Source organism: Phymastichus coffea, unplaced genomic scaffold (genome assembly GCF_024137745.1).
Source record: "Phymastichus coffea isolate CEN01 unplaced genomic scaffold, Cenicafe_Pcof_1.1 PCOF00185, whole genome shotgun sequence".
In the NCBI taxonomy this organism is placed as follows: Eukaryota; Metazoa; Arthropoda; class Insecta; order Hymenoptera; family Eulophidae; genus Phymastichus; species Phymastichus coffea.
The window spans coordinates 272,984-290,155 of NW_026706996.1; the positions used below are offsets into that span (position 1 = coordinate 272,984).

Genomic DNA, 17,172 nt, shown 5'->3' on the forward strand with positions numbered 1-17,172 from the left:
CCGTTGCAATTGTACTTAGCGCATAGAAATTCAAATTTTTAAACAGATAAGTCACGCGTAGTCTCTTTGGCGGGGCAACGTTAACCTCGTTAGCCTTCCTCTCTGTCTCTCTTGGGCCAAAAGAAAGGAAGAGAGCTTCGGCGCTGCGCCGAGTGAGCGAGCGACCAGGCCGAAATTGCTCGGCGCACCGAATAAATTGCCCGATGAAATTTGCATATTAGCGTGTATACTCGGCTCGACTCGAAGAGAGAGAGAGAGAAAGAGAGAGAGAGAGAGAGAGAGAGAGAAAGCGCAGATCCCGAAACTCTCAGGGCGCCCCGTGTTCCTCGTCCGCCCCTTTCGTGTCGGTGAACGGCCCATCCTCTTTTCTCCTATTCATTCGGCGCGTGCGACGACTTTCGGACCGCCGGCGAAAAACGAAAAAGAGCCAAATTCGATTGACGACTCAGCGAAAGCTACCTAGCGACCACCGTTTAAGCCCCTGCCCCTCGTCTGTACGTCGGTTCGATTTTTTTAACGGGTGCTCTATGCTGTGCTGCCTTCCCGTTTGCTTTATAGGCCACGACGAGAACCCGAGCGAATATCATAGGGACCATCACGGCAAATTGCAAAATGGTGACGCTTACATTTTGCAAGCTCTCGCTTTTCCCAGCGACTTTCACAGCAAAGAATACTGGATTTTATTCTGTATTCAAGTTTTGCCGTTTCGCTCGCAGCTTCACACCTACGATGAAGCGGGGCGAACATCTGTTGAGCTCGAAGCTTCGGTGTTGTGAAGAAGACACCATTCGTATACTCCGAACTCGAAGTTACATCTCACGACGCGTGACAAGTTGTTTGATTGAAAAGTAATGTTAAATTCTAACGTTGCTTAAAATAGATGACTATCTGATTGAAAGGCAACGGTAACATCTGCAGTTGTGCTTTCCGCTCACAGAAAATAGCCGGACGATGCCAGTTTATATAGACGTGAAATCGATAAGCTGGTATCGTAGAACAGAAAAGCTTTATCGCAAGCTATTTTGAGCGATTAAGTGAAATGGTAGTAAGTCGCTTATTGAAATTCTCTTGAGGGATTGGTGAAGCTTTTGAAAAAGTAGCCGACTTCAGGGGCGTTGGCGCATGCAGCGAGGCGTCAAGGATAGCCTTCTTGGAATTCCGTTCGCCTCGAGTCCAGGGAGATTAATATCGACGAGTTTGCATTACTGCGGCAGCTAGGCAGTGGAAGGAAGGGGAGAGAGAGAGAGAGAAAGAGCAAGAGCCGGAGGAACCGCGACGAGAACAAATTTCATTTTCGCAGGAAGCGTGCCGTGCTCGCGCGAGTCTGTTTTATTTTATGAAGCGAGAGAGGCAAGCCAAAGAAGAGCGAGAGCGAGGCTGGGAGGAGAGGCAGAGACGGACATCGGTTACGGAACGTCGTGCGGACCACGGAATATAATTAAAACTTTGCTTCGCGCGTGGATAGCTATAGACTCTCGCGCCACGGAGATTTGCGCATAAGCATAACTCTCGCCAAGATCGAAGCAGATCGCCCGGCTCTGCGCACTTATATAGCGTGAACGTCAGTTTCGACCAGCTGAAACAATTTACTAAACCGGTACTTTTTTGCGGCACCTAAGCCCTTCGTTGTTCAATATTCAGACTAGATACTAGTTGCTATTGATATCTCTTGGAAAACTCGGTTTCATCAGAACATTTACTCGTGAATACAACTACTCCGTTCCCAAGCTGCTTTCAATTTTCGTGAAAGTTACTTAAAACGAAAAATATTGTGAATGGCTTTTTGAAAACGCGAAAACACGTTGTACGTGCAGACACCCTAAGACTGGCATAAGTTGATCGGCTATGAATTCTTCACAGCAAATAGGTAGAGGAATATTGCATTTTATGAAAAGCAAGATAGATCACGTTATGCAATGCATAGAGTACTATTACAGTAATTCGTTCGTAATTTTAACTGCATCCGCCAAAACGTTTTTTATTAGTTGTACATACCTTCAATTTTTATCTGATTAATGAACTTGTTTCGATTATAGAAATTGCATTAGCTATAAATTCAATAATTTATTTAATTTCAACACACGCGTTCGTCATACAGTTCTGGGCCACAGTAAACTTAATATCAACGAGATGGCTCTCTGCACGGTTTTGATTATGAGTTATTAGCCGTTATTCAACCTATTCCGACTTGCCCCGCTTCCGAAGACATCGATTCCAATTTTAGTCTCCAAGAATTCACCGGCGGAATCCATGCTTTACAATTATACTAATTAAAATGTAATGTAGTATGTGTTTATTTTCAGCGCAGCATTGATCTTCATTGCACGATCTACATTAAATAAGCGGTAGCAAATTATTCGAAGAGAAAAGGCTTGTATCATAATTGCTGCTATTGCAGGAGCTCATCTAAGCACACTTAAATCTCACGTTCGAGCTACCCAGAAAAATAGAATTTATTTGATCATTCTGTTAGAAAATCAACAAATGATAGCGGCGACGGTGATCCAATAAAATGTTTAAGCATATTAGGGAAAGATATTAATTATCGATATTATACATTGTATTCGGATGCCAGCGAGAATCTCGCATGACGGGCGGCTGTTCCCTTGTATTTCCGGCCAGTTAATTAGTGGTGTCGTGTGGCTAATCAACAATCACGTAATCAGACTAATTGCCACATTCACTACCCCTATGCGACTCTCTCTTCCTTTTGGATACCTGAGACAGCTACTGCCTGCAATTTGGATCCGCGTATGTCCTGCCGAATTGCTTCCCTCGCCCGCCGCGCCTTCTCTAATTATTTGCCCAAGTTTGCCTCTACTGCTACTTACTTGTGTATAGCTAGCATCACGCCAACTGCTCAGCACCTAGCTAAAAAGCGCTGCCTGCGTACCTGCGCAGACCTAGCTACCACTTGATTTTCCACAATGAATTCAGAATTGCGGCGCATTCTCCTATCGACTACATCGATCTGTGGGGTTGTGGGATTGTGTAAAATTGCATTTGACTTACCGTTGTCGTCGTCCGAGCTCGGGCTATCGCGCCAAGCTGCACTCTTTCAGATCTTCATTTTCTTCTTCGCAAGTAAAGCTCGGAAGCAGCCACGAGTAGAGTATCGGTCAACAATCTCGAGTAGTCAATAAGCCGCAGCTTCAACGATTATTCGCAATAACCTCGGCCCGCAAGCTTGAGCTCGCAACCCAAGAATCTCCTTTATAATATCTCTTCGAGAATCTTCTTCAAGACTTACGAGTAAACATAACCTTAACTTTCAAATTACGCGCGCGGACGCATAATATAAGGATTTACCCAGGATCTTTTGCTCCTCTTTGCTTTCCCGCAGACAAATTCCAATTTATGACAAAACTCTTTTTCAAACTGGGTCAGCTTATGGTATACTATTTTTTATGCACTCTTACAATTAGCACGATTTATAAGGTTACGTCATAGTCACGTACCATGTTAATCTGTGTTTTTCAAAATTTTACTTTTTCAAAGTATTTTATTTATCATCAAACTGAATTATTACAATCTATAAGCTGCGAGTCCGAAGGCAATATTTTCGAAACTGATTTTGGTGAGCGCGCGCGTCTCTGTCGATGGCAGGTCCATCTTGCGAAACAGTAGTGTGAAGTAGCAAGTTGTCATAAAACAGAAATCGAGAACACAAGTATAACCTCAAACGGGAGAAAAGAAGTCCAGAGGCGATTTTATTTTACGCCGAGAAAGATTGAATCGCTCCATGGGGATATCTTCGGCGCTTTGAGCCGAGATGAGTTGTTTCTCTCTAGTCTTGCACGACTTCGCTCATGGCTAAGGCTAACAAGAACGCGCCACAGAAACAGACAGAAAAAGTAGAAGGAAATGCTACGAAACGGAAATCCACGAGCAAAGGCGAAAAGCGAAAATCATACGTTTATTTTCGTTCGTTGCCTTCCTCGTTCGGTCACCGTTTTTCCTGGATTTTTTTTTATCAAGCAAACGCATATAAATAATCTCGACGCATCTCCACTGAAAGTGGCCTTGCGCGCGATCTGGAATTGTTGCGCGCGCGCTCGGTAACGCGTTGTACGATGGGTCGTAACATAGACGAGTTACACCGGCACTCGCACCCCCGCAAAATATCGTGATCTTGTCGACGTGCGAGGCCTCACTGCTGCTTCGTGAGCAAAGTTACGACGGCCAACGGCTCGTCTTTTTTGCAAGCTCTCGTGATTGACACATTTTATGTTGCAAACAAATCTTAAAAAAAAAATACAAAAGCTGGTATTTTGCAATAATAAAACGACCGAATCACGATTAACTTTATTTATTTCAAAAGTTTATTACAACTTCGCTATAATAATTTGACGTTTTCCGTTCTAACTCGTGGGTAATCGAGTTCATTGATTTCTATTTTTTTTTTTAAATTGCTCGCTGAACATTGGGAAAAAGGGATGTTTTCACTATCTCTCTAAAAATTAATATTTTCATTTCTAATTAGACTTTGAAACTAATGATAATAATTATATACATAAAGTTTACAAAGGTTTTTTTAGATGTAAATCATGCTTCAATAATATTGTTCAATGGGCTTGAACTATTGATAAAACTGTTTATGAAAAATGCTCACGTTTTATATGGCAAAAAAACATGACGTTACCCCTCTGAATAATTTTTTAAACTGTAGTTAACTCGAAAATCAAGAATAGCTATTTAACAGTACGAAAAGAAATAATTTATATACAAATACTTTAACATAATCCCCTTTCAAGTTTCATTCAAATATCTAATTAAATGAATAAGTAAATATGATCAACATTTGTCATATGTCAATGATAGAAATTGAAGAATCAGTAGTTATAACACCACGTGAACAGTATAAGCAAGGACAAAATTTTTACCTGAAAACAATATATTTCTGAAAATGGAAGTAATGTATTTTATTAATTCTTCTCATTAAGTAAAATAATATCCAACAAATCGATTAAAAACAGACATTATTTTTTGTGAACCAGGTGATAAATCATATCAGCCTTAATTCAAAAAAAGGATATTCAAGTAACATTTATTTACTTAGCTTAATAATCGTTTACTTACGGTACAAAACTCATATAATTTTCCTAAGAACCTAAATTCAATTAAGTAAATATACAATAACGCATATTTATTCGTTGATTTCTTGGCTTTTATATAACGTCCATATAGACAATTAGAAGGATATCAAATCACTTTAGTTTCACAGGCTCAGTCCTCTATTCGCCGGTATTTTATAAAACTCCTAATTCTTCTATTCGCCTATAATATATGCACTTCTTCTCAGATCAAGTTCCTAACGTGATTTCTTTTCTTTGAAGTTGTATTCTAATTATTTAACATATTTTGTATCATTTATATACCTTTTCTAAATTTTTTATCATTTTATGGTATTTTTTAAAAGTATCGACTTTTTACCGAATAGAAATTACATCACTAAGAATGAAATTATAATGCTCAGTACAAGTTCCATACGTCATATTATTTATTCTTTTCTTTTAATCAACACTTTTTCTAACCGTGCGATATAGTTAGGTATCGTTTTCAACTTTGTGCTAGTATTAGTTTTGTAAGTACGGATTTTAATATATGTTTCAAAATAAAATAGAAATAATTCGAATCCATATCATTAAAGCAGTCCCAAAATAAAATTGGCTCAATAAATGCATAAATATACATGAACAGAATAAAAGCAACTGTTGGAACTATGAAAACAAAATTTCTTATATCTTATATGTATGTGAATTCTGGGCGAAATCTTGTCTTTAAAATAATTATAATTAATAAGTGAGAAATAAATTTTTATTACATTTTACAGAAAGCAAGACATTTAAATATAATATTTGTCTCACGTAAAGTTTTACTTACTAAGATGAAAGTAATAATAGAAAGAAAAACTAAAATAACTGTCGTTATATTTTAGCCTTGTACATTTACCCCGGCTAAGTGTAAAAAGAATGAGTTCCATACAGAACAAGGAGGGGCGCATGATAGTAGGGACATACAAGCTAACGCAAGGAAAAGATTGAAAAAAAAAGTACAACATACCACGGACTACAACCCTCAGTTTCTGTATCTGCGAGTGAGAGAGAGAAAGAGAGAGAGAGAGAGAGAGATGTGACTGGTAAGAGAGGTAACCACTGGAAATAGGAAGTAATCAGGAGAAGTGGGGGTTCCTCCTCGCGAGTGTACAAGCTTGGTCGCGAAAAAAAGAAGCCGTAAACAGCTTCAAGGAGCAGTAAGAGAGAAGACAAAACGAAACTAGAGAAGGGGGTGGGAGAAGGGCATCAATTTTGGAAGAGATACACAAGAAAAACGAAAGCTCGCGGGAGAGAGAGACAAAAAGAAAATAGCGAGAGCCGAAGAGCCGAAAATGAAAGTAAAGAAACGTTGCCGAGTGCAGCGTAGGTATATAGGCTTTGCAGAAAAAGAGAGGCCCATCGTATCAGGCAGACGAGTGAGGTATATAGGCAGCGAGAGTGAGCGTGGCGCAACGCGCCAACCGGCCGACGAAGTACTTAGCAATATTAGTAAAGTCTATAGAACGTTACGCCCCCGCGCGTACCTAGACTACATATAGAGACCTACCAATTCGGACCTGCGCTGGACGCAGCTTACAATTTCAGCTTCAATTTCTCCCCCTCGTATCAATACTCTGCCTTCTTTTCCGCAATGCCTTTCTTTCCCTTCTTTTGCTTTTGCATCCAAACAGAGCACGCATTTCTGTCAACTCTATAGAAATGACAAAGTAATGCCGCAGTCGTGGCACCACGTAGAACTCTGCCAAACAGTCGATAGCAGGTCCATTCGGATCTCAATAAAAAATATAAAAATTTGTTCTAAACATAATTCTTTGTTTCTATTTGGCATAGTTCAAACGATGTTTAATTGAAGAGTTTGAAACATCTTACCTTAATTGCCATAAACCGAAATGTTTAAAATGAGTTATAGAAAAGAAATATTGACAAAGCAAAGAAAATTAAATTGACGAGTGAAAACAAAACTAAAATAACGGCGTAAAATGACTATATGACGTTAAGATATATATCAGATCTGCTTGTCTGCAGGATCCACGAAGCTGTTAATGTAAATAAGCCATAATCTAATCTCATCTCATCTCGACCTATAATGCTGTTACAATCCAGTCATTTTTTCACGCTCAAGCCGACAATTACTTGAGAAGTTGAAATGCCAAAAATTAAAACTAAGACTAGATTACGAAGAAACATTTGCGTCTTTATTTTTATCAACTGTTATAATTCATAGTAGACAGAGTAATCGTAACAAGTAACAACGAGCTAGTCCCTTTGAATATACTTCCTTTCATACATACACGTAAAATTGGTCCCTAATAAAGAGCAGCTTCAGCGCTACACTGGCCCAACTTAGAACTAACCTGTTTTATCTACCTGTAAATGTTCCGGTAAGTCCCCCGCGGTCTCTATCTTATTGGTTTAGGAGGAGCAGAAGGAAAAAGAGTAAAAACGACGCCACCACCGCTACATCGCTGCTAAGCTGTCAGCAAAGAACAGCACGGAATCTGACAATAGATCTGTTGGAAAACAAGTCTCGGAGGGGACCAAGGCCCTACGACTTCGAATGCAGTGAGGTGGGTTCGTCAAAAATCGGTAGTTTTTCATTCGCCACAGAAGAAGTAGTGTCGAGCTCTTGAGACAACCCCAACAGACAGCGTTTGGTAGTTCATTTTCGGCTAGTTTTTCAAATAAAAAAAGCAAGAAATACAGCAACATAATAACCAAGAGCGAGAATTTCCGTAAGTTATACAATATTTAGAACGTATTTGTAATACATTTATCCAGTGTGCTCGAATGTAAGGATAATTTGAATTCATTGGAACGGTCAGTCGTGTGTACACTTGTAACAAATAATTCAGTACTGACTATAGAACCGCTCACCGACGCTCGTAGAAAAAATATATACGTCTGCGTCGAACAAAATGGGACTATGGTACGTGACTCAAGCTTGTTCAAAAATTAATTTGAAATCAATCTAATAATTAACGTAAGAATAATAGATTTAATAAAATGAGATTCAATTGGATGAAGGCACAATAAAATAGAAGTCAAATAATTTAGTTTGAGAAAAAAAAATTGACTTCCCGTTTAAGTTTTTACGTACATTGTCGAGAAACACGAAAAAAAACAAAAGAATTCAAATTAGTATTATACGATGAATGGCTAGTTCGATCTGATGGATTATACGTTGTAGCTGCATTGCCTACTGCGGAAGAGACGTCATGGAGAGGGTAGCCCTTCACCTTCTCCTCTTTTCGTTTCTCTCTCTCTCTGTCTCTCTCTCTCTCTCTCTCTCTTTCGCTTTCTCGCTTCACTTTTCTTTCTCACGCGTGTTGCTAAGGTCGTAATTTCTGCTTTGTTATAAAAACACTTGTTAAGTCCATAAATGCGTATTCGTATATCGATGCTTTATGAGAATGTTGAACACTTGTTCAATAAATGAATGTTTCCTTTAAGTTGAATTTTTTCATCGCGCCAAATGATTATTTACAGATTACAAGTTCAAACCGTAAAAATATACAGTTTACAAAAATCAACACCTAGTAAATACAATAATTTGAATAATAAAATAAAAATACATGACGTATCAGCATGTCAAATTACATTGAATACATACGTCATTTTCATGTAATCTTCTCGTACAGTAAACGAAAACAGCGCGAAACTTGAATGAACCTATAGATCTTGTGCTTCGATTTAAAATACAGTTTCTAATCATTTACTCAATCTAATGACATTAAATTAATATTATTTTTAAATCACTTTAAAACACGGATAATATAAGTTACTTATTTAATGTTTACATTGAAATTGTAAACATTAAATAAACGTTACATTGAAATAAATAGTGCGCATATCAAAATAGACACAATTTTTTCAGATTGTCTGAATGGATCTTCGGATAGAAAGTTGGCAATAAATCAACCTCATACACGATAAGTCAATAAAACTGTTTTCAAGTCGTTGTAACTACGAACAGTGACAATGGGAACATCTTGGTATTCAAAATTTTTGGCACGTCATCCACATGTTGTTCTTGTTGTCGGATTTGTACTTTCAACAGTTTGTTTTATTGTACCATTAGTCACTCGAAAATTTCCAGACTTTTCTGATCCACAACTTGGTTTTGAAGCTCGAGGAACTCCATTAGCACAAAGATTAACTGCATGGAAGAATTTGATTGATTCACCAAGCTCTAAAGCAAATTTAATCGACAATCCATTAGAATATTATTATTTCGTACAAGAAACCAATCGGCAGGTAAAAGAGTCAGCACGTGCCACAAACGTTACATCGAACGAAAGAAATAAATTGAAGAAACATCGCAAACGTCACAGGAAAGAGCATTTAAAGTGGAGCCAAGATAATATTGACCATGAGAAATACAGTAAGCATAAATTATCCGGAAAAAAATCGAAGGATACCACCGATGAATTTTTCTGTAACGCACCGAGTTCAGAATACGCACGAGTTGTAATTAGTTCAGAAGACCAAGACCAGGACTTGTGGACTTTAAACAATATTTTAGGACAATGTCATATCGACGCTAGCTTGAGAGCAAGCTCACATTTTTCTTCGCTCTGCCAGCGAAAACTAAAACATAAACATCAGTGCTGTCGCAGTTGGTCGCCGGCTAATTATATCGCTTTGCTAGCGAATCGTACCACTTGTTTCGAACTGACCGAAGAAGACTTGGCCGGCGTAAAAAGTACTCTCCAATCGTGCTTGTATTTCTATCAGAATCAAGAACTGAGTGCCGAGTGCGCGGAAGATTTGCGGTGTCAGCGCAAAGTTTCACCCAGCTGCTACATACACAACGCAGCTTATCATCTGTTGCATTATTTCTTAGAATCCTCATTCATATCCAACGGTAAGAATGCTAATGACACCAAACTTCGCTCAGTATTGGTAATATTACCTATGGCGGTAAGCTCGGCAAGCTTTGATTATTATAATGACATGAATCGCAGCACTTTGAGTCACGGAAAATTGCACGTCACGGCAATGCAGTTTGGTTTAAAAAGTACATTATTCGACAAATCATTAATTTCAGACTCCGTACTTGTATTGCTTGGGTTCGCTTTCATAACTATTTGCATATGGTTTTACACGGGTTCTCTGCTAATCACACTGTCAACGATTTTCGTGGTGATTTTCAGTCTCGGTATCTCTTACGCTATTTACACATCGATTTTACGAATTAATCTGTTTCCCTTCATGAATATACTGACGATCGTAGTTGCAGTGGGTATTGGCTCAGATGATGCTTTTATCTTTTGCAAGACATGGGAATGTACAAAACGAAAAATAGCCATGAATGCCGACACGAGTATGGCTCAGCTGACACAGGAGACTATGAAACACGCTGTGCCCACAATGTTTATGACAACTGTGACGACGGCGGTTGCTTTCTTCGCGTCTATCGTTAGTAACGTTACTGCGATCAATTGCTTTAGTATTTTTTCGGGGATCACGGTGATCGTGAATTTCTTATTAATGATCACGTGGTTGCCGGCTGCTGTGATAATCGCCGAAAAGTCGACGATGCGCTCGTTGTTGTCGGAAAACTTTCTTAGGAAAAAAATTGTCCGACCCTTGCAAGTGCTTTTCGAGCGCCTCAATCATATATTCACCGAGTTTTTAGTCAGCCTGGTCGTTCTACTGAGATGGTTGTGGTTTTCAATTTACCTCGCTCTGGCTATTGGCAGCTGCTTTGTTGTTTTCCGATATCCAGGTCTGCAGTTGCCAAACTCGCCTGACTTCCAACTCTTCGATAGCTCGCATCTCTTTGAGCAATACGATTTATTATACAGCAAATTATTTCGTTTCGAGCAATTCGAGCAAGGCGCCGGAGCCGAGGCACTTCCATTGAGGTTCGTCTGGGGTATTCTACCGGTCGATAACGGAAATTATTTAAATCCTCATTCGCGAGGAAGCTTAGTTATCGACCAGACTTTCAACATAACCGACCCTCGCTCTCAGATTTGGCTGGAGCATTTTTGCAAGAACGTGAGACTACAGCCGTTCTACCGCAGTACTCTTGGGCCTCTGCTGCCAAACTGTTTTATCGAGTCGATTCAGCCTTGGATGGAACGACCCTGCGAAGATCCGATCGATCCAACGATTAATCGCTCGCCCTGCTGTAAGAACAGCACTTTTCCTTACGAGCCTCGAGTACTGAATTTGTGTGCTGCCGAGGCTATTGCCGAAATACATCGAACGCCCTCGCATCTCTGGAATTTTAAGAGATCTGGCGGTGCTCCGACCGTCGGTTTGAAATTCCGCAGGCAAAATGTTCACGGAACAACCGAGAGCCCGAATGTCAGTCTACCGTTAATGAAAATCATCTCTGATATCCAAGTCGTCATTGTCGAGTACGACAGTAATTTCACTTACTCCTTGTCGTTTACCGAGATGGACAAGTTTTTCAATGAAATTGAAAACTGGATGCAAGATCAACTGGCGACAGCACCGCCGGGAATGAAAAATGGCTGGTTCGTCAGTTACTTAGAGTTTTACGAATTACAAAGAACACTGTACGAAGGCACGATATGGGCAATCGTCATGTCTATGGGTTTGTGCTTGTCTGTTCTCGCGTTGGTAACGTTAAATCCATTCGTCAGTTTATATGCTATTACAGCCGTTGGATCAGCTATCACTGTCACCGTGGCGGCTCTCATATTGATGGACTGGAAACTTAATGTATTGGAAAGTGTTGTGGTGTCGACGGCTATTGGTCTTGCAGTGGACTTTAGTTTGCATTACGGAGTTATTTATCGCGCCAGCGATGCCAAGCATCGGATGGACAAAGCGAAAACAGCTTTGCAACAAATGGGAGGTCCAACTTTCATGGCCGCGTTGACAAGTACAGCCGCTGGCGCTTTAATGTTACCCTCCAAAGTTTTGCCTTACATACAAATTGGCCTCTTCTTAATAATTATCATGACCGTCAGTTGGATCTACGCGACTTTCTTTCTTTGTGCTTTGCTTGCCATTGCAGGTCCGTCATCCAATTTTGCAAAATTCACTCACCGCAAAGTTCGGCAATCGATATTCAGATCGAATAAAACTGTCGTGCACGAGTCGCACGATTCGCACGAAATTGACAGTCTCAGATCGCATGCACTAACAAGAGACAAACTGACTGAACTAACACTGGAAAGTGACGTACAAGATAGCACACTGTAAATAACATTTTTTTAGCTTTTTTTTGACATTTAAGAAAATATAATACTTTATATTGAAATCTACATTTTTCAGTTTTTAATTAATTTGATAGAGTGTACACTTTGTTGTATACGAATGCCTGCAAAAACTTAATTCTGTTGTAAAGATCTCTAATTTTTTATTGTATTGCACAATCATTAATTTATACTTCTTCTTTTAATCAGTAAGTCAATAATTTTCTTGTATTAGAAAAATTACTAGTAAAAAGACTGAGAAACATGTTACACACGCACACACTCGCGCGCGCGCGCGCACATACACACGCGCATATTCATAGAATAAATACTGATTTTTAAATTCATGTTTGAATAATATGAATTTTTAATATTCCTATTTAATTTTATTTTGAAAATGTTGTAAGCGAATTATTTCGTTTGTATTGAATTTTACATTTTTACTGCGAACCACCCCTGTAACTTAATAAAGATATTTTTCAATCGAAATTACAGTTATTCGACTAAAAAGTGTAAAAAAAGATGTTCTATTTTAAACAAACCTTAATGCATATATTACCAAGAAAAGAACGATAATCGACTAATATATAAAATATAGAAATAAAACTTATACGGATGTATAAATTTTTCATAAGTACTATTTTATTCAAATACCTATATAGTTAAGTATCATTTACTAAGTTAACCTTGTCATTTAAAAACCTAGTTGGACCTGTTAATTAATAGAACGTCTGACTGAATGAATGATTGAAATTATTTAAAATGGGGAAATAAATATCAGAAAAAGATAATATACGTTTGATTGAATAGATAGAAAGGAAAATCGATGTACATGATATTAATGGCACGTAATAAGAGGCAGTAACGAGCTACGATACTTGTCGGCATGCTCCTGCAAACGTGTGTTTACCTACGCATTTACTTCTGTAAATGCGAGCAAAGAGCGACTGGTGAAAGAGAGTGAGTACGAAGAGCAAAAGGAAAGTATATAGAAACACGAAAGATGCAGCAGCAAGGTAAGCGCGAAGATGAAGAAGCAATTATTCTAATGGAGGCTTTGGAGGGGATCGTGGCCGAGACAAGTGAGGTAATCCATGAATAATACCCGGCGTTCCCTACGCTCGGTCGCGCTCACGTTGTGTTCATGCCCTCATCCTCATCTCCCGTGGCATATCCCGCACCTCCGTTTTGCCGTTAGCAACCCCTTGGCTCACAATGCTATACGAACCTGCTAATATTATGCTAAACTCGCATAATCCTAAAATGCCGCTTGCGTTGTGGTGTCTCTTGAGTCTTTGAATAACGGCCGTCTGCTTTTCTCTCTCTCTCTCTCTCACTTGCTCGCTCACTCTCTGTACATTGGAGACAGTGCCGTGTTGTAGTTCCATTCCGTCGTAGTCGTTGACGCTCCCTTAAATACGCGTATACATTTCAGTAAACGTTTTGAATTTCGACCGCATAAACTTATACGTTTGAACTTGCCGGCGGAACCATCGACAAAGTGATTTTCTACTTTAAAAGTGTTTTACATCTTATAATCTTATAAGCATGGAAAGCTTATAATACATTAAGCATATTATAAGCAAATATTGAACGTTTTAAAAATTGAAAGAAATTAAAATTACGTAATCATATTGAACGTTTTATATTATTTAATTTTATTTTTTGATATGACATGCTCATTTGAGATTTAAAGCACGCTAGCTTTCCTGAGCGTGCGCAAATCAAGTTCTAGCTCGTGAAATCTCGAAAAATACTAAAACTTAATTTATATAGTAATGGAAAGTAGAAAATTATTTAATTCTTCTTTGTTAATCTTCAATAATGTTAAATAAATTACAGCTAGACACTATAAAAAAAATGTAAGCAGTGATCGTAACATCAATCTATTCAAAAATCGGCGGGATTTTAGTTCAATTTTTTGTCGTATGGTGGCAGAGACCTCTGATTTATCTATCCTTAACAAAAATAGTAATCTCTCGATTTTATAATTGATCATAAGACAGCTTAAAGCATACTTACCTGGCGCAGAGGCTACCGTGATCACCAAGGCGGTTCCTCCAGGGCGAGGCTCTTCCATTGCACTACGGTTGAGCTGACCCTTGCGAATATCCCTAATGTGGATATCTCGGGCGTATAATTTTTGTTAGCCGGGACTGCGTTCGCGCTATCCCGAATAATTCGATATCAAAGTAAGTTATTGGAACATCCTTCCCATTCAAGAATTTAATCAACTTATTTTTTACCACATATTCATTCGATAACGGTTGTCGAGTATTGATTATATTATACTAATATAATCCAGAGATATTTTCAAAATCAATAATTTTCTTATATCGATTTATTAACTACATATTTCCGTTCCTCTTATCCATATCAATTATTCATAAATTATAATAAATTCTATTTTACTAAAGTCTCGTTTTGAACACATTTGTAATTATAGTTCAGTGAATTGGATCACAAATAAAATGCTTCAACATGGCACGCATCACTTTTTTATATATAAAAAAAATACGGGGAAAGAGAAAATAGGAAATGTTATACTGTAGTAGTACTCCATACTGTAGAAGTGATTTCAAGCAATGATACCAATACAAAAGAATTAAAAAAAACAAAAATAGATTTCATTTCACCTAAAAAAAGTCAAGCAATAATTTAATTTTTTCATTTCACAAGTTTTACGTTAAAATTTTCTTCATTCTTTTTCTCGTGAAAAATATATTTACCATCAATTCAGTTTCTTGCAAAAACGTGAGCCGCTCGGATAAATAACTATAGTATCGATTGGTAATTTATGCCATGTTTCCTTAAAAAGGTACTTAAATATTAAAATTTTACAAATAAAAAAATTATTGGAATTTTAATATTAGCACACAAGTATAATAATTATAATAATTAATAATGTGGTTAGAAAAATAGAATATCAATGAAAATGGAATGGTTTTAGCTTTCTTCAAGTTTTAATCAGATATCAAAAAAGTTCATAGTTTATACCAAATATAATCATTGCATCTTTGTCGACAATTTCAACGAACATTGGGTACTTAACACCAGTCACTCGAGACTCAATTCACGTGAAGTTAATGCACGCACATTTACCATTCATTGTTAAGTGCGTGAAAGCTTCTTGTTGAGTGCTTAGCGATCATGGCAAGCACAATACCAGCAAAGCTATCTAGAGTGACTCAAGCGCTACTTGTGAAGAATACAAGTGTCTTTCGCATTTTATGATTCTTTCTTTTTTTAACTTGTCTTACTTTCATGGAGTACTTTGGATTTGTATAAAATATTTTAACTTATCGCCCACGTTCATTCTATTCTATTATTTATTCTTATTTTATTAGACAAAGATGGGAATTAACATTCATATCTTCTTAGATATAAATTGAAGTTTAAGAATTTGCGCATTAATTGATTGATCAGCGGTTCATTTACAGACGAAATAATGCAATGTTATTGCGGCAATCATAAGGGAAATAAACATGAACAAAATTCAACTTACATCAAATCTTCCTAACGCAACTATGGTGTAATTGAAAAAATTAAACTTGTTAATTTTTCATAATTTTTTAACATATTAAACGTTTACATGCCAACGTTTCAGAGTTCAATATTATTCATTGAAAGAAAACTGAATTTTTTTGTTTGGTCATAAAATCTTAATATATATATGGTGGCTAAGTATAACTTGATACCAACAGTAGCTTATCCCTGTCGGTAACTAAAAAAATAATATTTTTGAAAAACAATGCACTGAAAAGGCAATGCTAAACTTTGAGACAATGGCATTTGAACATTTAAGTAACATGTTTGAAACTTTTTTCTCTTCTGATTGCCGTTACAACTTTAATAAATGGTTCAGATGAACCGATAATCTATCAATCGATGGGCAAGTTAAGCCAGATGTAAGTCCCATTTTTATGCGATTGTTTTTTCGCAATAAGGTACGATTTGAAAGTCAAGTAACTATCATTTTCAAACCGATAGTAATTCTGATGATCTTAAATATAATTAAATGCGAAAATATCTAAAAATTGAATAATATTTACTTGTTTACATGGATTCTTTAATAAATTAATACGTTTCATAAACTTCACATTTTCTTACATTATATGACATATATTAAAAACTAAATTAATTGAATTAGGTGATATCAAGTCCTGTCATTCGAAGCTGTCCATTGTTTGTTAGAATTTAACAATATTCACATAGATAGTGATCTAAAAAATTATACATTTCATCTGCGGTAGGATAAGCAAAGAACTTTTGAAAGATAAGCGTAGCTGAAATCGCTTTGAAATGCAGTAAATATTTTTATATAAATAGCATTTGTTTTGTAAAATTGAATTTAGGCATATACTAACACATCCAAACAAAGTTAATAAAATCCAATGTAACGGGTAGATCTGATTCAATCCTCTTATATCTTCATATGTTGTCTCTACACGGTGGTTTCTCCCACAATGCGAGGCTCGCCACCGCCTCGGTCAGCAACGTGAGAGTAGCTTCGCCGATGGATGATCACAGCTGCGCGCGCACCTAAAAACGTGCGCGAAATCGTGAAAACCGATAGCTCTCGGTATAACGTGCGTCGGTTCGTTTTCAGGCATGGATAGGCTGGAGTATTGAGGAAGCGAAAACCGTTAGTCGGTTTGAAAGTTAATTAAGTCGAGGGCAGTCCGCGCACTATTTATTTCCTCGGAAAGAAATACACCGGTGTATGTTGCAGGCCGAGAGATTTTCGCTCCGACGGAAACAAAGCTGACCGGAAGAAAGAGAAAGAGAACGAAAACGTAAAAAGCCGCGGCGCGCACCTAAATCGCTCGACTGAGTGACCGTCGTACAAAGGAAAAATTACTTGCGGAAATTCAAGTGAGCTGCTTTAGATAGCTACAGTTGCGCAAGGGTAACGGGTAAGGGTATGTGGACCTTCTCCG

General features: G+C 37.8%; 1 protein-coding gene and 1 non-coding gene across 2 annotated transcripts; both read left to right on the top strand.

Annotated features, from left to right (window-relative positions):
- The first annotated feature begins 9,035 nt into the window (after positions 1-9,035).
- Positions 9,036-12,239, top strand: LOC131673578 (protein dispatched). Its single transcript, XM_058951672.1, has one exon. It carries the CDS (start codon positions 9,036-9,038, stop codon positions 12,237-12,239), a length of 3,204 nt encoding a protein of 1,067 aa, XP_058807655.1.
- A 2,007-nt stretch (positions 12,240-14,246) lies between these two features.
- Positions 14,247-14,408, top strand: LOC131673582 (U1 spliceosomal RNA). Its single transcript, XR_009302720.1, has one exon. It is a non-coding gene; the product is annotated as a U1 spliceosomal RNA (small nuclear RNA).
- The last annotated feature ends 2,764 nt before the right edge of the window (positions 14,409-17,172 follow it).